This window comes from Meleagris gallopavo, chromosome 3, assembly GCF_905368555.1.
Source record: "Meleagris gallopavo chromosome 3, MGAL_WU_HG_1.1, whole genome shotgun sequence".
Classification (NCBI taxonomy): domain Eukaryota; kingdom Metazoa; phylum Chordata; class Aves; order Galliformes; family Phasianidae; genus Meleagris; species Meleagris gallopavo.
This window is the reverse complement of record NC_139406.1, coordinates 51763192-51786343: the sequence shown is the minus strand read 5'-3', so window position 1 is coordinate 51786343 and position 23152 is coordinate 51763192. Positions and strand designations below refer to the sequence as shown.

The following is a 23152-nucleotide window of genomic DNA, read 5'->3' as shown; positions in this document are numbered from 1 at the left end:
AAGAGTCTTCAGGCAGCAAAAGCCCCTGAGCCTGATGCTGTGAAGATGATGTGGGAGATCTGTTACAGCTGCCCCTGGGAAGCTCATGGAGCAGGAGTTTTTTTACACTTTTCTCCAAACGCTTGTTATGAGTCCTATGATATGAAGATACTACAGCCTATAAGCGGTTTTAATAACACAATGTGAGAGAAAAGAAGGGATAGATATGTGATCGTCATATCTGGCTTTAACACATGAAATTGTGCAATTGGAAAAAAAAAAATACAAAATATGTCAGGAGGAAAGAAGATAAATTAAGGGACAACTGAAAGAAACAGTTGAAGGCAGTGCAGACATAGAAAAGGTGCAGTTAGAAAGAATCATTCCTGGCAAGAATCTGGATGAGGTAAATGAGAGATAACAGAAATCCTTGATTATATACGTAAAGATCTTGAAGTGAAAAACTGAGTACACGTTGTTAAACGAAGTCTTTAAAGCACTGTTGGAGCCATAGTGTGAGAGCAATTGTGACCCACCTACAGACAGAGAAGGATATTTCTTTGTCACCAAGGACAGATGGAAAGTTGTGCCTGAAGAAAGCCCTTTCTTGGAAAGCAGCCATGAGCTCCAAAGAAATGAGGAAAAATCACAAGGATAAATCGGATGTTCTCTGGAGAAAACTTAGCGGAACAGGAAAGGCTGATTTTAAAAGAAGGGCTTTGTTGGGGTTGAGCTTTGCAATTTTGATTTAGATATAGAACATTATGGACAGTGGCCTTAGTACATTTTTAGCTGTCTAAAAAGAGCTAATGCATTTCAGTGTAGAGAACAACAAAGGCTAGGTTGGGTATTGCTAGCAGCCTGGTGACAGCCGTGTGGATGGCACCTCACTTCTTGGGAGTAAACCCACATCTCTCCCTCTGAAGGAGAGGATGCAAAAAGGGATCGTGAGGCTGATACAGAGGAAGCAGATGTGACCCTAGACTGTGATGGGTAATTCTGATAAAATACTGGTACTGAGCCAACCAGTGAAGCACAAAATGGTTTCACAAGGATGTCCGGTAGAGAAAGAGGATACGCCTTTCAAAGGTGGATTAATCCTGAGAGGAGAATGGGATGCAGACAGACAGAACAATCTTCCTTGTTTCATTTGGAAATGATAATTGATGAGAATAAAACACTCTGAAGCAGTGTGAATAGCTAGCATGGTATGAAAACCAACTTGATTATTTCACTGCAATCTCACCATATCTTGGTGATTCTGTCTGTGATTCTGGTCACCATGTCCCCAAAACTACATAATAGAACTGGAAGAGGTACCATAAAAATCAAAGGTGTAGGAAGAATTACTTACAAGGAGAAAGAACTTGCTTGTAGCACTACTCCCATCCCTTTCCCATTTCTCAGTATTCTCCATTCACTACTTTCAGTGGCCAAGATGCCAAAATCATGAAGCTTCTAGAGAAAACCATTACTTATGGACAGATTCCCTAGTTTTAGGCTGTGGATGGGCCTCTGAGCTGGACCTGCTTCCTAATTAATTTCTGCTTACTGCAAGCATCTTCAAATGATGCCTTCTGTGATTTTACAGATGTTGTATGAGATCCCTGCTGAGAGTTGTGAAGTTTTCTCATGGTGCTTCCCATCTCCTGCATTTAAGGACCTTTCTGGCAGAGCAGCGGTGTGCAGAAGAAAAGCTCATCCTTACTGTACAAGGTTAATAAATGAGGTGATGTGCATGCTGGCCCTATTTATTTCATTTGGATAAAGAGCTGAAGGCACTGCCAACTGCAGAGTTCAGTCTCACCTCACCAGTAGTGTTGGCACAGACAAACTTTTGAGACAGGGTGAAAACAGAATGGAAAGAACAGCTCGCAACTAACATGTCCTGTGAGTTAGACAGATTTTGTGGGTTTTTTTTTTTTGTTTTTTTTTTGTTTGTTTGTTTCTTTATTTTTTATAAACAGCTTTTCTGAAAAAAGTGAGCTTTGATGCAGCCATGGCAAGGGCTCTGCCAGCTCTCAGAGCTCCACACAATGTTTATCTATCAGCACTGTTAACAGCTGAGAGATGGGGATCTGATCAGTGCAGGAGGTACTTGTGTTTACAACCCACTGTATATTTTAATGATCTCTTTTAAACATGTATGGAGGGAAAAAGCTCTTGCTGAAAGAGTGGAAAATCTATAAAACTGCCTAATTTCAAAGCCACTAGTGATTGCAGAGATTCCAGCTTTTATAAATAGACTAAAAAAACCACATGCACATACAATTTCTGAATTTGTGCCTGATAAAGGAGCAGTGCCAATGTAACAAAGATTTTATATTGCATCAAGGGATTAAGTGGAGTTAGTGTGAACATTCTAAAGGAAAAAAGAACAGTTGATTGAAGGTGACTAACTTTAAAGCTAGAATTTTTCATCTGTGCATATAGCAGCTCCTGATCCCTTCCATCTCCAAAAGCTGTGTCTATTTCTGGCATTTTCTAAGTGTGTGGCACCCAAAAGGCCCAGGATAGCTGACATTTTGACTTTATATTGTTGGTGGTTCTGATCAGAAAGAGAAACATGCCTGGTGTTTGTGGAGCAATCGGTAAAAACGCACTCATTTGCACAAGTTCAGTGATGTATTTCAGAACTATCCTGAAAATGTTTCTACCGTGCACCCAAACTTTTTTTTTTCCCACACGGTTGTGCATGCCCACATGGTGGGAGATCTAAGAGAATTCATATTGTTTCCCAAGATGAAAGATTATTTCAAATTTCTTCATCAAAAAAAAAAAAGAGAGAGAAGATGGGAATATATGTATGCCGCAGTATGCATAAACATTTTTGGCATTATTTTGTTGAGCACAAGCTGACTATGTGGAAAAAAAAACAAAAACGTGTATGTACATGTTAAGAGGCAGTGAAATTATAGGTGGTTTATAGAAATATGACAATTTTGATAATTTGCCAAATTAACTCTGGTGACACTGGAAAGAACTTTTTTTACCATCCAGTTACAGCAGTACTTTTTTCCAAGTATAGGCATTCTGTTTCTTGTTCCCACAACAGGGTGACTAATGCTTATCTGCAACTAATGGGCTAGAGTCATTTTTATGGGCCTAATTTTATAAGCTGTAGATATCCCCAAACAAAACAAATATGAGTTGAGCATTCTGCTTAGTGAGGTAAATGTACCAGTGAAGCAAAGAAAACAGGGACTCAACACTATTTTTTCTCACTTCTCTGCTAGTGTGCTTAACTCTGAAGAAGAACTTTTATGCAAAACTATTTATTCTTTTCCCCTGGAAAATCTCAAAAATAGAATGTTTGGTGGAACTTTTTATTTTTATATACATTTAATAAATGTTGTACAAGTGCTTTCCCATAGAGACTGCCTGGCTGCCCTGGCATTAGGGCTGCAGGGCAGATGATCTGCCTGTGATCAGACATAAAAGGTGAGATCTGAGAACACTCAACGTTTATTTGAAAGGACAGCTGTGAAAATATATTTTTTTCCTCCCCAGTCTGCTGTCTCAATCACTGTTACTGATCTGGGAGTGTGTTCAGAGACACAAGGTCACTGCTGCAGCCCAGCAGCGGATGGAGTACATCTTCCACTCCAGAGATGCCAAGGTGCTAGGAAGGTGTGTAGGAGATGAGTGTGCTGGTGAGGAGAGCAGGCTGAGTGATTTTCATGCAAAGAGCTTTTCTTTCTTCACTACAGGTGTTTCTCTGGCTTGCACAAAAATTGTCACCAGAGCTGACCAAAGCAGTAAGTTCCTTTTTAATTAAACAAGAATCTCTTTTGTAAAATAGTATACATATATTTTTTTTCTTCAGTGAAAATGTAGTGTTCTGACCAATTGTGCAAACAGGAGAACAGTCCTAATGAATATGATGTGGCTGAAGGTTTCTGTGTTAGAGTGTACTGAAGCTAATAAGGCAGCATTACATGACTGAATTTGTAATTCCTCTAGATTACATGCAGGAGCAACTATGACATTAAAAGGTATTTTGTCAGCTTTTAAACGTATCGTCCCAAACTGAAAGCTTTGACTGTTCACAGGTGAATGTTGAAATGGACTGGAGAAGCATGGATACCTGTCACGCTGTGGTTGCAGTGTATGTGTGGCATCTCTTGGCACTGGGTGACAATGAGAACTAGTCTGGCAGTACTTCTGCTTGTTCATAGTTGAGTGATGTTATCAGTGGCTGAATCAGTTTTTCTCTTTTGCCTCTCAGATTTGAATATATGAATTTAACAAGTAAGTGTTAGGACTGTCAGGAATGGTTCTTGTCAATAGTGATCAGGATTAATGCTTGATAAATAATGCTTTTGTCATCTTCCAAACTTCAAATTGCTGCCGATACTTTACATCTAGAGTATGCTATTTTTGTTTAAATAATCTAACTTTTTGCCAGATATACAACCTTGAGACAGCTGTTTGAGATTTGTCAAGCAATTACATGTAATATCTCAGACTGCCATAGGAATAAAAATCACTTTTTGTGGTTTTCCATCAGCTAAGTGGGCAGAGGAGGAGGTCCTATCCTTGCTGATGTCAGTGTAATGCTCACTGCAGCAGGACCAAGATTATTCCCGTTGTGACTATTTTATTAGTTCTGAGGATTGCTGGTTAGATCCTAGAATATTACAACTAGGTAATACCTTTTTTTTCAATAATAATTTTAAAGATTAAAAGTGGAGAAAAATTAAGAGAGCTCTTGGTTTTTTCAGATGTCTTGTAAACTATTACTTGAATATGCCATTACAAGGTTACCAGTTTCATCTGTTATTTGTGGTGGTGAATGCAGCTAAATCCAGCTGGTTGAGCAGTCATGAGTGGTGTTCCCAATATTGGAGCCAGAGTATTGATTCCAGTCCTGTTTAATATCTTTATTGATGACCTGGACAAAGGGATTGAGTGCACCCTCGGTAAGTTTGAAGATGACACCAAGTTGGGAGGAAGTATTGATTTGCCCAAGGATAGGAAGATTTACTTTGCTAAGAGCTAAAAAGGCTGCATCTCACCCCGGAGGCTAAAGAGATTTTTTAAGAATTGGGGTAGAATCCCAAAGTTGGAGCTGAAATGTACAGCTATGACAAAACCTTGCTGTAATTCCCCTGGTAATTGATGCTGTAGTGTTACTGCTTTTACTTTGCTTTTATCTTTGTTCTGAGGGAATTGTATAGAAGAGGAAAAAAACAACCTTGTGATCTCTCAGTGTTTAATAAAGCATGATAGAGAATATACAACAAGAGATGATTCTCAAGAATGTGCACCACTTTTTTATAGATTTGATATTCACTGCTGGGCTTTACAAAAAAAAAAAAAAAAAAATCAGGATCCCACAGTTCCTGTCACTGTTACATTAATTGCCTCTATTAGCCTTTTTAGAAGACTCCCTCAAGTAAATGACATGATTGTCATGGTTTTGTGATTTTTGGTTATTTGTATTCCACATCATAACATCGTGTGGTGCACTGAGAGTTAAAGAGTTAATGCTCCAGTTCTGAGTATCTGTCCCAGAAGAGAAGAAGAACTACACACTGCATCTCCCAGAGGGCTGTTCGCTGTTCTGTTACTGTTTACCCTCGGAGGGAAAGATAAAAACTGTTCATAGATCATGAGACTCCTCTTTTCTTTTTTGACCCTTTGGCTCATCTCTGTTGTCGGTGCCGTATCAGCCTAGCTTACTCAGAGTAAGATCTTTTGGTTTTTGGGCACTCTCTCTCATTTTATTTTATTTATTATCTTCAGTTCCAATTATATTGTATTATACTATATTATAGTGTGCAAAGTTGCATTCCGATATCTTATTTAGTAAATTAGTTTGTTTCTCCTCGGATCATTGTTGCTGTTTTGTTTTTAGGCCCATCTCCCTACCCTTTTCCCCTTTTTCCTTTTCCCAGGTCATGCGTTCATAGGACCCCCGCCCCGCTAGTCACAGAACTGGGCTGAACCAGCCCATAAACTGTTGACAGTGATACATAAGCATTCCAACCAAACTGAAATTAATATAAACAAATGAGTACAAAATAAACATCAGTAGTGCAGGAAAGCATATTTATTTTTAAAATTTGGGTCTTCCAAAACCTGCCTTCCTTGGCTTGTTGGCAGGATGGTGTCGCGGCCCCTGCCTGCCTTAGCTGGCTGACTGGCACTGTGGCTTCTGCCTGCCTGCTTTCTTGGCTGGAGCCACAGCTCCTGCCTGCCTGCCTGCCTTTGTTAGCTGGCTGACTTGTGTTACAATTTATGTTCTGATGTCAGGATCCTTGTAAGTATAGCTGTTTTCTGGTAGGTGGCCCGTGACATCATAAGGCCATGACACTGTGACCCTAAGAATGTCCCTGGACAATGAAAACATGGCTATGTTAGATGAGGGGAGGCTGTGGCCTGAGAGTTACTCTGCTTGTCACTGGTGGGAGTCTGTGGGGCTCCACTTTAAGGCCATTTCTCTGTAATGTTTTCACTGTCGATTCCAATAAAGATCTGGAAGTTATATGAAGTAAATTTGTGGATGATGCTTAGCTGGGAGGAGTGCTGACTCCCTTGAGGGCATAGAGGTCTTGCACCAATATCTGGACGAATTAGAGGATGGACGCAATCTGCATGAAGAAGAGCAAGTGCTGGGTACTGCACTTGGGATAGGGCAGCCTTGGCTGCGTGTACAGACTGGTGGGTGAGGGTCTGGAGAGCAGCCCTGCAGAAAGAGATCTTGTGGTTCTGCCTGGTGACAAGTTGAATTTGAGTTTGCAGTGTGCTATGGCAGCCAGAAGGGCCAACTGTACCTTGGGGAGAACCATGCCCAGCACTGACAGTAAGGGAAGTGGTTGTCCTGATCTGCTCTGTGCTGTGCGGGCACACCTCCCTTGAGCACTGGTGCAGGTTTGGGTGCTGCTACATAAGAAGTAGCATACATAATAAAGCTATTAGAGAGTGCAAAGGAAGACTGAAGAGATGGGGAAGGGTCTGAGGGCACGGTGTGTGAGGAGCGGCTGCAGTCCCTGGGTTTGCTCTGAGGATATTCAAGACTCGCCTGGATGCCTACCTGTGCAGCCTATTGTAGTGTTTCCTTTATAGTTTTGGAATGCAAACTGTTTGTATGTTTTGTTCTGGTTTGCAATTGTCTTCAGGCACTGAGAAAATTATTAAGCATCACATCTCTGAAGCACTCTTCTACAATCATTTCTATATCACGAAGCAGAAAGTATTTCCACAGTACTTCAACCAAAATAAAAAATAATCACATTATATGGAAGTATAAAAGTTATTTCTTTCAAATGGTTATTTTTCCCATACCTGAGTGTCAGGAATTTCTGACCAAGACTAGATAATGATACAGGGGGCTGGGCCCTGAGAAAGTACTGCTCGAAACTTCAGTAAAAATCCAAAACCTTTCACTGCCAGTAGAAAATCAAGCCTAACTTGGTTCGCAGCACAGGATGGTGAAAATACTGATACATAGTAATCCAATGCCAGGTGTTCATGTAATGTTCATCACCAAAATAGGGTAAAAGATTAAATGAAAGCATGTCACTAAAATCTCAGGTGCAATGGGGCAGAACTGATAGTGGAGCAAAAGGTAGTGTTAAATAAAATCTTACGAAGAAAATCTGTCCTGGGTACAAATATGAAAAAGGTGGAATAAATTAATTCTGATTTCAAAAAAGAAGGCTAAATGTTCTTAGGAGGCCATAAAAGCAAGACCTGACATGCAGCTAGGGTGCTTCTCTTTCAGAGTGGGAAGACGACATTTTTTCACACATCACTTGACTCTTGACTAAAAGCTATTTTTGCAATTTTATTTAGGCAAACTATTCAGTAAGTGCAAGAAAGAGTGTGTAGCATGAAGAAGGCCACAGTGATGAGTGAAGGAGGACAGTAATATTCAGAAATCCTCCTGGCATTGACGTGTATAATTAACAGCAAACACATGCAGGGGACTCAAACATGGAAGTATATTACAGAAACAGTAAAGAAATTAAGGTTAATGTTTGGTTTTTGATGCTGTAAAAGGGGGAAACGGGCTTCACACAATCCGCTTTGCCTCCACTCCAGCTGAATGGAGAAAAAGCAGCCTAGGATTTACCTACTTAGGTTGGAGAAGTCCACTTGTTATCGCTCGTTGTCCCTAGAGCAAATCATGGAACAGATGATTCTACACTACAATTTATTGTATCTTGTTTTCACTTGCTCTTGTCACAGTAGCTTTGTTGGCATTATAGCCAAGCTGGGAGGTCTCCTTTGGTCCCTGAGGAGAAGGCAGTATAAGTCCTTTTTAAACAGAATGATTTGTGAGTATCATAATACAGCACTGAGTCCCTTGGGAAGGAGTAATGCATATTTACTTGACATCCCTTCAGCACAATGCTGAACGTTTATTTATTATTTTTTCTTTTTTCCACAAACGTTTTCTTTCTCCTATTTTTCATTTAATACCTTTTTTCCAATGATTCATTCAAAACACTGGCAAGAATATAAAGCCACAAAAACCTTGAAAATACCTTTAGGTTTTGTCTTTGATGTTTAAAAAAAAAATGATGACTTTGTAAATTTTTGGAACATAACAGCCATGTTATTAAACCATTTTTTTTTTTTTTTTTAACACTTTGTTATGAATCACAAAATCACATGTAGTCTCATCATGCAACTCTGCAAGTCTTCATTTCTGTCTGCTTTAACTTTGGGCACAGAAGTAATAACTTCTTCAAAATATTTTTGCTGATCCATGTTCCTAGGAAAGCTCTCCCCTTTCCTTAGTGTTTGATCAGTAGGTTAGTTGGAAACAAAAATGTTTTTTGTTGTCTGTACAGAGACGATAACACTGAATTCTTCCTTTGATTGAAACTCTGGGGCCTACTTTGAGAAATACACAGCTCTTCCTAGCTGCTGGAAATATTCTGTTACAATTTCTAACTTAAGGTACTCCTGAAATGACAGCATTTGGAGGTCTGTAAATCTGAGACCTGCCAACTCGGAAAAATTTCAGTTGCAAGGCTGCCCTGGTTTGTTCTCGTTTTGCAGAGGAGGGGAGATAATTTCCATTCATTTTCCATTGCCATTATTTGTGAGGAATGCTATTGAATGCAAAAGTAATGTGATGTGTGCTGAGGAAATTGTTCAGGAACCAAGTCTTCCTGCTATAGTGAGTACTAATCAGTGTTATCTTGAGTGGTGTCTTGAGTGGTGTCTCTTTGTTTAATTTAATTAAACATGTCAGTAGATTATGTGACATTTTGATTGAATGATATTCTTCCACCTCATAGAGGGCATTGTTCAATCTAAACACTTAGCTACTGTCTTTCCCCTTAGTTTGCTTTCAGAATGGTACTTGCAAAACAAAATTTCTGCAGAAATAATTTATGAGTTATTAATATTATGGTCTTTTGTACATGAATTTTATCTTACTGTAGACTTGCAAAGTGATAATGTTGCTGTCACAGACTTTTATTTCTATTATTTGACAATACAGTATTGTGTTTCTTTATAGAGTGGATAGATTATCTTAATTCATAGCTCAAATGTTTCTTTGATTGTTATGGCAAGGAAAAAAACAATGAGATGTGTATTCACTTTTTTACATCTTCCTTGTTCCAGGAGTGCTTCCTATTAGCAAGTAACACAGCCCCTGTGAGCTATGCTTTTGGACTGTCGCAAGTTTTGATGTGTCTGAAACAAACCATACATTGTCTTTGCCCAGCACAAGGTTGAGTTTATTTTTGCTAGGGCTTTCAATATCAGCAATGGACTTATTTTCCAAATACGAATAATTTTGTCTTGTTTTGGCTGTACTAAGTACTTGTAGGACTTCCTAGTGCATTTGCTTTCTGTATTTTTAATCATATATGTGAAATACTTTCCAAGTATTCTGAAGTCTTATTTTAGTGGCTTTAATGAAATTCAAAAATGTTATCTTTTTTCCTCTTAAATCTCGAGTGATACTGTTCCAGTATGTGTGGTGTTGTAAATTGCTTGGTGTTGGCCCCTTTTTTTGTAATGTTTTTTTTTGTCTTGTAGCACAAAGTTACATAATGTTAATGGAAAAACCCACTGCAGAAAATGGGAAGTTAAGATGAAGAATGACCTTTTAGTGGGAAATTAGAGATTTGGGGCAGAGCTGTGATGAGGTGTTTCAGCATACTTGAGTTCTCCAACAACATTTTGAATTTTGTCTGCTGTCAGCTTGGCTGTCAAAGTGTCTTGTGGTACCTGAAACTGCCAATTTCAGAGTTCTTTTTTCTTTATTTTATGAAGCCTTCCAACATTTTGATCTCTTTTTAAAGCAGATACAGAATTCTAATATGATGGTTATATTTGTATATTCACTTTTATTCTTTGTTTCACAGACCCAGAATGTCACTGATATCTTGATTGTAGAACCACAAAATACTATACCATTTTTGGAATCACTTTCAGACAGGAGCAACAATTTACATCAGACAGAACTAATTCAGTTAAAAATTTCAAATTGTATGACATAATATATTTTTTTTCTCCTAAAACCTGGCCGAACACAGTTTAATTGATGCCAGTGTTTCTTCTGGCACCAAATTCTTGCAAAACATTTCTATGCCAGCCCTCTAAATCTGTTTAGGGGAGGGCCCAAGTTTCATTCAATTCAAGGAGTAAATGGAATAAACCTTTTTTCCAGTTCACAGGATGCAATGGCAGTGGTGCTTGTTATCTTTTATGAAATCATAGAATCATGGAATCACCAAAGTTGGCAAAAGCCTCCAAAATTATTGAGTGCAGCTGTCCACATAACACCAGATTTCCCCGTAGACCATGTCTCTTAGTACCACATCTAAATGTTTCTTGAACACCTCCAGGAATGGTACTCTACTACCTCCTTGGGCAGCCCATTCCAGCACCTGACCACTCTTCTGGAGAATAATTTTTTCCAAATATCCAACCTGCACCTCTCCTGGCACAACTTGAAGCCATTCCCTTTTGCCCTATCATTACACAGGAGAAGAGACTGACCTCCACCTCACCACAACCTCCCTCAGGTTGTTATAGAGAGCAATAAAGTCTCCTCTGCCCCTCTTCCAGACTGAACAACTCCAGTTCCCTTAGTCACTCCCCATAAGACTTGTGCTCCAGACCCCTCACGGCTTCCTTGCCCTTCTCTGTACATGCTCCAGAGCCTCAGTATCTTTCTTGTAGTAGGAGACCAAAACTGAATGAAGCATTCAAGGTGCAGCCTCACCAGAGCTGAGTACAGGGGGATGGTGATCACCTCCCTGCTCCTGTTAGCAACTCCTTGGCCTTTTGAGCCTCAGCCAATACCCCCAGTTCCATTTCTTCCACACAGACGTGAAAAAACACACAGACTACAAATACCTTTCCCTTGATTAAGTCATCTTAAGTCATCTTCATTTCTCTTTTTTTTTTTTCTTTTTCCATTTTGTGGTTGAGTCATACCGACTTTTTAACTTCGCAATAGTGTATACTAATGGACTCTCGGCTTTGACCCGTGAAATATTTCATCTCTTCAGGTATTTGCACCTCCTTCTTTTGTGCAAGATATCTGGTACTTGCTTTAAGGTTGTAAAATGCTTTTTTGCCTGAATGTTCTTCAGAGGTGTATCTTCTAGCCACTTTGGATTTTTTTTTTTTTTTTTTGTATTTCCATTTGTTATGCATATTATGCAGCCTTCTGAAGATCTGTGTGTGATGCACAAATGTATTCTGTTAAAAACTGGAAAGTGGTTATGGCATAAACAAATTTCGTATAAAAATAGATTACAAAAACTCTAGTATACAGCTTGGTTGAGGCTATGTTACAGTTTTTCTGTCTTAAAACACGTAAAGACAGCAGTTTCTCATAGAGCTGGATGGAATGAATTTAAGGGCTTTGTCACAGAAGGCACAGTCAGCTCACAATGGAGTCTTGGACATCAGTGGAGCTGATGAAAATCTGACATCCATAAAACTTAATTATATTCCTTTCATTCCAGATCTGTTGAGATGGATCAGGCAACTACAAAAGCAAATGTAGCATCAAACAGCCCAAAATATTAGAAAAGGGCTTAATGATAGTGGTAATTTATGCTTGACCAATGAGTTCCCATTGCAGTGCTGTGACTGAGAAGAAAGAATAGATTTGCATATCTAAATAGGGAAATAGGTATTGCATTCATGAAGGTATTTTGTGGTTAGAATCCTTGTCCCACAGCAAGAGAAATACAGGCTGAAGAATTGAGAAAAAGCCAGAGAAAGCTTCAAGAGGGATTAAAAAAATTCCCTCATAAAATAATTAAGAAATCTGTGTAAACCCAGTGATGAACATGACTTAATTGTGCTTTGCAAATATATATCTGGGGAGCAGATTCCTGATATGAGACATTTTTTTCAGTGGTAGAGGTTGAAAACACAAGCCAGTGATTAGTAGTTAATGCTAGACAAATTCTAGTTAACTATGGGAAAAGAAAGATGTAAAAAAAATCCATACTGAGAATAATTAACCTGTAGAAAACATTGACTGAGGATACAAATCTCAAAGCTTCTGCAAACAGAAATGCTAATGTGCTTATACTTTGTAATTCAGGAGGTTAGCCTGCAGGCTGGTTCTTCCATCTGATTACAGTGTGCGAGCTACAGAATTTAAATCAGAAGAGAAATTAACTCCTATATAAATACTGATATTAAAAAGCCTTATTCTGAGCATGGAGCATTCCTGCTGTAGATTCATGGGTGTTTTTTTCTATAGTCTTGTTGCAATGTTTTTTGTCTGTGTGCTTTATCTTCAGATTCATAATGAAGCAGTACACAACAAAGCATTTATTTTTCAATTCCTCTGGCTGCATAGACAAGCAAGATTCATGAAGAAGTTTTGAAAATACTAACTGAAAAACATATGAAGATATGACTTTCCTAGTAAATTCTACATTACAAATGGATTGCAAGAAGAAAAAAGGCAATGAGGAGAATACATGATGAAGCTGAAGAGAAATAACCATAATTCAAAGGAACGTTTTACCTGAAAAAGTGAAAATGGGAAGAAATAGAGCCCATCTAGATCAGACCTTTTTCCTTGCCCCGTCATGTTAGTTTACTACTGTTAGTAGGAGATACTACATTAAGAACATAATATAGAAATACAAATATGATATAGATTATGCAGATTTCTCCTTTGTAGTAAATAAAAGTATTTGTGCAAATGCAGACCAATTCATTATTTGAATAATCATAAGGAACATCAATAGATGTGCTCAGTAAGCAAATGAAAGATTGATTTGAATTTTGCTTTTAAAGCACCTAGTAATAATTCTAGGTATTTTTACTATCTGTGTGACTATGAAATATTCTGGAAGTGCCTGTAATTTCATTTAATTTTTGTTAATACTGTCAGGAATTTATCACATTAACTATTTAGATGGTATGAGCAGCTCATCTTGTTTAACCCATCCAGTCCATGAATGTCTGGAAGAAAAGGAAAGCACTCAAAATACATCTATAAGTTCCTAAGATGTGCTAAGAAGCTGATCAGTTGAGGTGCTGGCAGACCCAGAGCTAAATGACTCCAAGAGTCATGGACCGTTTGCACAAAACACAGTGGCATCTGTTCCATCTGCTCTAAAGCAAAGGCATGAACAAAAAACAACTAAACAAACCCAACAGTCCACTGCTACTGCAAGCATTTATTGCAGGGAGGGATGAGATAATCAGACTGCAAATATTGAGTCATCCACTGAGTATAAGTCCTTATGGAATGTAATGCGCAACCTCTGTGAACTGCAAGCCTTGAGGTAAGAATTTTGTGAGCTAATTTTTCCAGCTTATTTTGCAATAATGGGAAAAAAAAACAACAACAAAATAACATAAAACCTGAAACATGTCAAGTTGTTCAATGATTTCAGTAAAATAAAGCACTCTGCTTTCAATTAAAGAATAAAATAAAATAGAGTAGATCTTGATGTCCATATATAATGCGCTATTAAATTCAGCATATTCCATTCTTTCATTTCCTGTTTCTTTCTTGTTGTTTATTAAGCAGAAGAGTGAGAAAGCTACATATTTTACAAATAAATAAATAAAAGAATATGCAAGTTGAGGTTCACTAGAGCATTTCATAAAATTTTGTCAGAAACATTTCATACTGCTCTAGTGAATGTGCTTGAGGATAGCATTTTGTGCCTGTTGTAATGAGGTCACATTTCTCATTAGTCCCTGCTTTTTGTTTCTTTCCTATATTCCCTAGTTTGTCAAAACGTAAATGTTAACAGAAGCAGCATGTGTTTGTGTGAATTATAACAACGATTTCACCAAATGTGGATGAAAATAAATTCTGATGGACCTGGATACCTGTGACCTTAGTTAAGGTCAATTGTCTTCTTTATGATCTCTTCAGGGACAAATCAGTGCTTCTGTAACTTGTCACTGAATTGTCAGCTTTGTTCTGTGTGTAATCTCTGTATTCACACACTGATTACAGCATGTGAGCTACACAGATTTAAATCAGATGAGGAATTAACTCCTAGTTAATTAGTTAATTGTGTGTTAATTCCAGTTGTGAAATTTTCTGACTGACTGCATTTTATTCCTGAAACAAAGCATTGTTTTGTTCAGTGGAAACTTTGGGGACTTTTGAGCTTGCGTCTCCAATGATCTCGAAGCATGGGGTAAACTTTCTTGTTACTGTGGTCATGTTACATTGCAACTCAGAAAGGAAAATTCGATGTAGCCCCACTGAATGGGTGAAGATTTCAGACTGCACTAGAGAAGTGCATTGCTAAGAAGAATTTGTTTTATAAGAAATGGGATGTGTGCATTGTAGAGATGGTACTTGGCAACTTCAAAGCTTGGTCCGTGAGCTGGTAAAGGGTTTTAAGGTTTGTGACACAGTCATTGTGTAACTCAGTGAACTTTATGATGTATCTATGTTGCTGTTGCATCTAGATGTGTGTGTTGATTAGGGAGCTGTCATGCTCACATTTAAGATTAGCAGTTCCCTCTTGTTGCTGTTATGTGAAAAGCGACAAATTCACTACAAGAAGAGGAATTACATACAGGAACAGTATATCCTTTGGCATATATTATCCCTTTGGTGACTGAGTGAGAGTGTGACCTGAGGCCTCTGCACCGAGGCCCCCCATGTGGAAAGAATTTGGGGAGTAGCCCGGTGTATGTCCCTTCGTGCCTCTACTCTGATCAGCTGTAATTGATTTCATGATTCCTACTAGCTACTGTGAGATTTTGAAAATTGGGGATTTGAAGCAGGTGGCAAATGCCCTATCATTTTCCAAGCTAGATGGCTAGAAAATTAAGGACAGAAAGCATTTTGAGGTTGGAAAGAAATGGCAGAATATTTCAAAGTGGCAGGGTCAATTCCTACGTGGTCTGCAGATAGCACTGCGTTGCTGGAAGATGCCTGTTTTAATATACTTTATATCCATTGGTGATCCTGGAGTAAGTAAGACCTCACGGATTCTGGTGGTTTTGAAAGTTGAAGGATTTTGATCAAATGTATTTTCCCAGAGGAAAGCTGGAGCATAGAGTTAATAATAAGGCAGCATTAGGTGCTATTGAAAATGTAGGTTGGTAGCCATAGCGCTCCTAAGATATGGTGCAAATCGCAAGAAATTTTTGATAATGGATTAGCCTACTGTAGTGAAAGACCAAATTCTGGAGTGCCAGATCTTCAGCTGAGGCCAATGAAATGAGTTTACTGGAATAGAAACAGACTCTATCCTAATTTTATTCTATTTAAATTGCCATGGAGAGGTTAAGGGTAACTTCTTTTTGGTCACTTTGTGATGATGTGGAAGTTGCTGTGCTGGAAATCGGAGCTAGACAAATGGTGAAAACAAATTATTGCATCCTTCCCCAACTATCTCTCTAAATGACTTTGTGAGGATTGGGTGATTGGTTTAATTTTGTCAAGTCCAATTGTTTGCATCATAAAGTGATCTTGTTGTGTGACTCTCTGTGACTTCTTATGAGAGGTCTTTTATGAGGTCGCTTATAAATCTGGATCTAGGACAATATCTTAGTATAGGGAAGTCCACGATAAGTCTTAGATTTTGGTTTGAATAGGGAATATAGAGATTACTCTGATCATGCTGAAGTACACAACAGCTTTTGTCTCTATTTTCATTTGTTCTGATTTACTAAGTATCAGATTTTCTTTACTTTCTGTGTTGTCCTGGAAAAGTAGCAGTATTTCTGTACTTGTGATTAGGGATTTCTCCTTCTGCCACACTTCATTCAGACGTATGTAGGTGATCATTCTCTTTGTAGACCTGTACTCGTTTTAATGTATTTGATTCATATGGATGCTTTTAATGTTATTAGAAGGACAAATGGAGGCATATTATCTGGCACTGGAAAACTTAAGAAAAAAAATAGTTTATTGATTTGTAATATCAGATTTTCCTTGTATTTTCTGGCAGATCTAGCCCTCATTCATTCATGGATAATCTACTGCACACATGACACAATGCTCTCTGACTTCTAATTAGTCCTTCCAGCAAATGTTATTTATAGACAATGGACTGACATGATGTTGGAGATGAGTATGGTTTTAATCCTGGACTCCAAAAATATGGCTTTTTATAATCAGAGTGAAAAACAAATTAATTTCCAAGAGAATTCCCCATAAGGCTGAATAATGATGGAATCTCGGTTCATCCATGCATGCATGCATAGCCAGCTCATGTTCCGATTGCATGCTACAATAGAAATGTGGGCAAATAAAATTAGTGAATAGAAATTTGCATCCAGAAATTTTTATTCACGCAGCGAGTGAAGTGTAATCCATTTTTACACATTACAAAATCCAAAGTCTTTGTGAGTATAGCCATAACAAAAAAAAAAAAAACAACAAAATGTTGTTACGTTTATTGTAAGGATATTTGTATGGTCCTTATTTTAAGTGATATTAAATAGTACCTACCAGTTACCACAAATATATTTATGTTTAATTATAAGTTATTAAAATCTCTTCATCTGTTGGTTTTAACTTCCTCCTGCTGTGCTGTGCAAACTAATGAATACTTTTCATGCTTTGTTTAGCATTTTATGTTAATATGTATAGCGTAGGAGAAGAGAAGCATTGAATATGTAGGGAAAGTGTGATTTGTTGAGGATAGAGAAGTCAAGAAAAGACTACTGGAAGGGAGAAAACGAAAGATTTATGGCATTTACGCACAGTGACAATAGTTTACTTAAGGACCATTTTATTGAAATTGATACATTGAATGCAGATGCCTTAGTTGTTACTTGGTTTGTGTAATTAGCATGCTATCAGAAGTTTAATGGAGCTCATTTAGTATTTAAATGCACAACTGTGTGGCAAGTCAATCTAGCTGGTGAGGGATGGAGGGAAAAATCTGAGTATTTTTCCAAATTATCATTATATAGCTCATAAACTTGGACCAAAAAAAAAAAAAAAAAAAAAGCCAGTAAATCTTGTTGCTTTCCAGCACATCACATTTCTGCCATACAAAACATGTAAGAAAGTGTCATGTGGTTCTTGCAGTTAGCATGCAGACCTGTTCTTTTTTCAGTTCCTCTTTGAAGATGGCTTCATCCATGTTTTCTAAAACTGATGCTTTTTCTTTTTCCACAGAATCCTTCTTTCTGTAACCCCCTCAGAGCTGTTGACTACTGATATGCAAAATTAATAACTGTAACTAATTTCAAAATTACTGTAAAAGTTGTCAAGAAGGTAGATGCTTGGAAACTGCTTAAGAGGATAGGTTTGTGGAGACTTTGAGCTTGGGATTTCACACTTTAAAGGGCTTCATTCATCCTGAGAAAGTGTGATTTTAGTTAAAAATTCTTTCTATTATTTCTTTACATTAATGCTGTGGCTTAAATGTTGCCCTGCCTCAGCCCAGCCAGGTATGTACACTTTGAAGAAAACTCCCTTTTTCTCAGCGTGTGATTTTGTTATCTGTATTGCTGTGATAAAAGCAATATGAATAAAATCTAAGAGTATCTATCTCTGATGAACGACCATAGCTCAATGGAAAACCAAGAGTTTCAGTATATTTCAAGAGTTCATAATTAGCTGAAGAACTGTGCTTTATATATGGTAGACTGCCTTTTCTTTTACTAAATATCAAGATTGCTTTTGATAGGATAAAACACTGAAAATATAGTAGTAATATCTGTCAGGAGCTTGGCTTTTCCTTGTGAAGAGTTTGCCTCAGGGAGGAAGCAGCTGAACGTCCCATTGCTATTTTGGTTGCTGTCTCTTGAGGGCAGTCACATGCAGCAGCACTGGCCACTAGGAAACAATGAGGCTTATGATGTGAAATCTTCCAGTTTCTGCTTAATGAATGAAATAAATATTGGCAAAAGGATTAGAGTATAAACTTCTGTGGTGTTACACAGTAGGCTTAACATTCCTCATGGTGAAATACCTAGTGAAGAAATGTGTAGCCCTTTGTTGTCAGTAGTAGGAGTGCCCTGGATTAGGGCAGTTGAGGAAATAGGGGGGTGCATGGGGAAAAAAACTGATGGGACCACGGGCAGAATAGCCTGCCTGTGAGAAGACACACACACATATATTACTATATACTGTGCTAGAAAAGTTTGTCTTAGGTCTTTTCCCTTGAATTAGATTGTGTGTTAAACCCTGTATGTGAGAGCATCTACGAGCTGAGTCTGCCTCTAGCAGGAGTATTGCAATACAGAAGTAAGTGCCCTCTGTCTGGTACTGAGCTACTTCACATAGGCAGAAAGGTCTGGACTGGGTCACAGGGCTGGCCCCACAGCAGGCTACTTAAGGGAATATGGGAATAGCAGATGACAGCAGATGTTAATTCTGGTATTTTTCTGAGTTATGCCAGTGTATCTCTCAGACCGTCATGAATACAGTTGACAGAAGCTCTTTTTCATCAGTGTAACTGTCTTTGCAAAGTAGGGAAAGTTTAACAAATCTCACTGACTTGTGACACAGCCTCCTTTCTGAAGACTTTATACAAGTACTTACGTATACGTAATGCACTTTTTACCATTTGCAGCTGTATTATTGTGATGATCTCAAATATAGATGAGGCCTTCAAATTAATTGAAATGTGTTTGTCTAGACATCAATGATTCATCTGTGATTTCAAACAGTCTGAGTGCCCTCTGAGTCCACCAGACTCAACTCCCTCTCCATCAGGGACACAAGTGCAGGGGCCCAGGCCCACGTCCAGGCAGCTGCTGAAGGTCTCTGAGGAGCAGAGCCCACACACAGCCTCTGGGCAGCCTGTGCTAGTGCTTCGTCACCTGCACAGCACAGAAGTGGTGCCTGATATTCTGAGAGATCCTCTTATATGTGTGCCCATTGCCTCTTGTCCTGGCACTGAAAGGAGCCTGCCTCTGTCTTCGTCAAAACCTTTATTCAGGTAAATTAACTGCTAATTCAAAAAATGAAATGAAATTCTTCCTGTCCTTTATGCAGAGTACAGCTTATAGCCTTAGAGAGAGCTTGCAGATATTTGCTTTTGTACTGCATTTGTAATACTGTATCCTGTTTTGGTTTGTTTGTTTTCAGATGGACCCATCTTTTGCTAATTCAACATTCCAGTCCAAAATAACAGAAGCAGCTGATATTGTTGTTGGAACATGTTATATGGTCTTCGGTAAGTCTGATTTTATGGTACATATGTTTATAGAGCTTTTGTTATGTTTGGTGCAACAAAGAGAAGTAAGCAACTTTGAAAGAAATTTGTTTCTGAGAAGAGACAAGTTTCTCTGTATTCTAAAAGGGGGAAAAAGCACTGGGTAACATAATTTATCCTGTTTTATTTTAGGAACAAAAGCTGTATTCAATGTTAGGTGTACCTGGACAGGTATGCTGGATTTTGAATCTTTGGCATTTTTTTTTGTATCTGTATAACTGTCACTGCGTCTAAATGAGAGTTTTTATTTTCCACACCTTGTTGCAAATCAAAGAACAGTGTGTCCTGACTCCTTATAGTAAAATAGCAAAAGTAGTCATTATGGGCCTGGATAAGGTACCAGAAAGATCAGGCTTATGGCCAATTTTTACAGACACTGCGTTAGAAAGTGAGATTTCTGGGAAATGGGCTCTGCTGTTACAGAGGAGGTAAATCTCTCCTCCATCGTCCTGGTCTAATTGAGGAAAAAAATTCAGATCCAATCCTAATGCTATTGGTCAATAAACTATGAGTCAGAGGAAAGGAAAGGCAACCCCGACATCTGGAGAGCAATGACTGACCCCTTGGCTAAGGACACAAAGCATGGCTACTCTCTGGTGCTTTGCAAGATGGTGGAAAAAATATGTAGAAGTTAAATGAATGCCTTAATAGGAAAGAAAAAAAAGGCAACTAATATTAACCCTGAAGTATGGGACAAATACAAGATAAATATGCCAACAAAAAATGAATCTGTCACTTTAATCCCTTTCAGCTGTCAACGAATATTGGTATCTTAATGGTTTCAAATATTAGCAAGTTCTTCAGTATGTTCTTTCAATACTGAAAATTTTAAGTGAATATAAGCCCTATTCCTGTTAGAGTGTAGATGTATATGGACAGTTAATTTCAAGAGGAAAGTGTCTGGACAATGTAGGTCAATTTAGAGGGAGAAGTTCTTGAAGCGTTTGCGTTCCTGAGTTTGCAGAGCTTGTTCAGCTAACAAAAAAGTAATTTCCCAGCAGAAATATCATACTGTATTTCTTCTGCCAGATAGACTGGAATTTTTCTGATGTAGCTTTATTTCAGTTTTTGATATCAACAACAGATAACTGCCTGTTAAAATAGCTAAGATTTCATTTATACCCACACCATGTACCTCCTCCCTCATATCTGCTCAGCTACTCATGCATCCTCAGAACTTTCTTTTTAACTTCCTTTTTCTGAATCCCATGGTAAACAACCACATCCAGATTACTGAGTCACTTATCAGGTTTTTCCCCCAGCATCTACTGTGTCAGTCATGTCAAAGCTCTGAAGAGCTTAAAAACAAAGATACAGTGCGTTTATAAGACTACAGAAAATGGCCTGATTCTGATTGAGTACTTGGATCTGTTTGCTGACACCAGCAAAAATGTTGTTATAAATTTCTTTGCAAAATTTTTGCACAGTTCCAGAATTAGAATTCAAAAGGAATGGCTTAAAGAGACCAGCAATGGAGATGAATTCAGAATCACTGCCTAACATAACTTGCTAGTCTGACATTTCATTTAAAAGAAAATATCATAGTCTATAGAACTTCTGGAAAACTACTTATCTTTTTCCTATGAGAGGGTCATTAAATGAGGCATATTCTCTTATATGTATAAAGAGCTAATGGTTTGTGCTGTAGGTATCTATGCAACTTGCTAAACTCAATTTCTGTATCTGTGTTTACCTGCATTCTATAGGTAAAACGATATTTTTTCCAGAGCCAGAACAAACAGGTCCAAAAAAGCACTTGGGCTCTTCTCAGTGGTTTAACTTTACACTATATTAATGATAGGATCGTTCAGTTCATTAGGCGTGCCTAAAATTCTGCTTTTTGACTGCTCTCTCATCTTCTGAAATTGTCTAAATTTCATAGGTTTTAGTGGCTGGCTGGTTTAAAGGTAAGGAGTGAGTGGCTTGTCCTCTGTTGTCTAATATTGCAGCTCTGTTGTCTATTTGTAGCTTGCTTAAGTTTCTTGGCAGTCTCATACTGGAAGTGGTACTCCCAGAGAAAATTGTTGCATCTGCACTGAGTAAAAACATTACTTAACTACATTTTTCTCTTTCATGTATTAATCAACATTCTTGCTGTATTGTCTGTTACTACTAGAAACTATAACAGGCACCTCTGAGAGGTTTCAAAGAGAAAGGAAGGGCTACCAGATGGAGAACTGTAGACCTGGAACTGGGGAAACACTAGCAGCATCACTTGAGTAACATCTCTGGCTTAATAGTAAAGCGTTTTTTGACAGGTCATTTAGTGGATAAAATTCAATTAGAGACCTATGGCCACTCTGATACTATGGATTACCTCTCTGTAGATAGATTAGACAAAACAGGAAGGACAATAAGAAATTTCTAAAAATATTTGAAATATAAAGATGAGAAAGTCACGAACATAATAAAGGAGACAAGTTAATCTAATAAATAACTACAATGGCTAACTATGCCGGCTGTGGTAATACATGATTCCTGTGCAGGAAAATAAAAGATGGATGAAGTAAATGTTCCATAGAATCTTTTGATTTGGATGGGACCCTTAAAGATCATTTGGTCCGACTCCCTTGCAATGAACAGGGACATCTGCAGCTACATCAGGTTGCTCAGAGTCCTGTCCAGCCTGACCTTGAATGTCTCTTTGGGCAGCTGTTCCAGTGCTTCGCTGCCCTTATCATAAAAAACTTTTTCCTTATATCCAAGCTAATTCCATTCTAGATTCTACAGTCAATTCTAAATCCGTGTTGTATGTTTCTCTGCAGGAATATGCTCCTTGTGTGGGAACAGCATTCTCCTTTATATCTCCTACAAGAAAAAACATTTGTTGAAACCAGCAGAATACTTCATTATTAATCTTGCCATCAGTGACCTTGCAATGACACTGACATTGTACCCACTAGCTGTAACCTCCAGCCTTTCACACAGGTTTGTTCACTATGCACGTGATATTTAACACCCTCTGCAGGCTTTGGGGGTCTGTGTCTGTGAGGAAGACTAAATTACTCTGCCACTTCTCTTATAATAGTTGAAATTAAGTAGAGGGGCTGAGAGGAGTAAGCTATGTTAATGGCAGATATGTGGGCTGTTGGTATTAATTAATTGGTGTTCATATCTATTTGAGATTACTGTCATCTGGATTTCTGCAGGGTTGAGAGGCCGCAAAGATTTTGTTCTAAATATCCTCTACATACTGCATTTATTCTTCATGGGCAGTGATGGCGAAATGCTTTTTTTTTTTTTCCTCTTAATTTGTGCAGTAAAATTTGGTAGCATGAAAATAAAACTGAATGTATTTGCTATGCCTAAATTTAAAAATAAATATTTTAAGCCAACACTGAATTTAGAACTTTTCAATTCCATTCCGACTTCTTTCCTCTTCATCCACATGAATTCAATCAACAATCACTGTTCCACATCTGATTTTTGTGATCTTCTTTAAAGCTTGGTTAATATATTGCTAATTATGCTAAGTGGAGTCTGTCTTCACAATCTTTTGATTACTACTACTGCAAATCTTGTGTATTTCTGAATAGAAAATGAGGAGATGCAGTGATTCAGAT

The 23152-nt window shown here is 38.1% G+C and overlaps 1 protein-coding gene across 17 annotated transcripts in view; it reads left to right on the top strand.

Moving 5' to 3' along the window:
• The window catches only part of LOC100543920 (opsin-5-like), a 37507-nt gene that overhangs the window by 2562 nt on the left and 11793 nt on the right, over positions 1 to 23152 (top strand). For 3 of the 17 annotated variants that reach the window (XR_014882476.1, XM_085220946.1, XM_085220947.1), the window contains 6 exons: positions 1571 to 1708; positions 3490 to 3609; positions 3690 to 3737; positions 19463 to 19550; positions 19722 to 19760; positions 22355 to 22517. Coding sequence is in view for 16 of the 17 variants with exons in the window: in XM_085220946.1 (XP_085077072.1) it covers positions 1571 to 1708; positions 3490 to 3609; positions 3690 to 3737; positions 19463 to 19550; positions 19722 to 19760; positions 22355 to 22517 (596 nt within the window). In the remaining variant the exon portion in view is untranslated. Of the gene's footprint in view, positions 1 to 1570; positions 1709 to 3489; positions 3610 to 3689; positions 3738 to 12722; positions 13722 to 19462; positions 19551 to 19721; positions 19761 to 22354; positions 22518 to 23152 lie in introns of those variants that run through there. The other 14 variants (XM_085220948.1, XM_085220949.1, XM_085220957.1 and 11 more) reach the window with 13 other exon arrangements.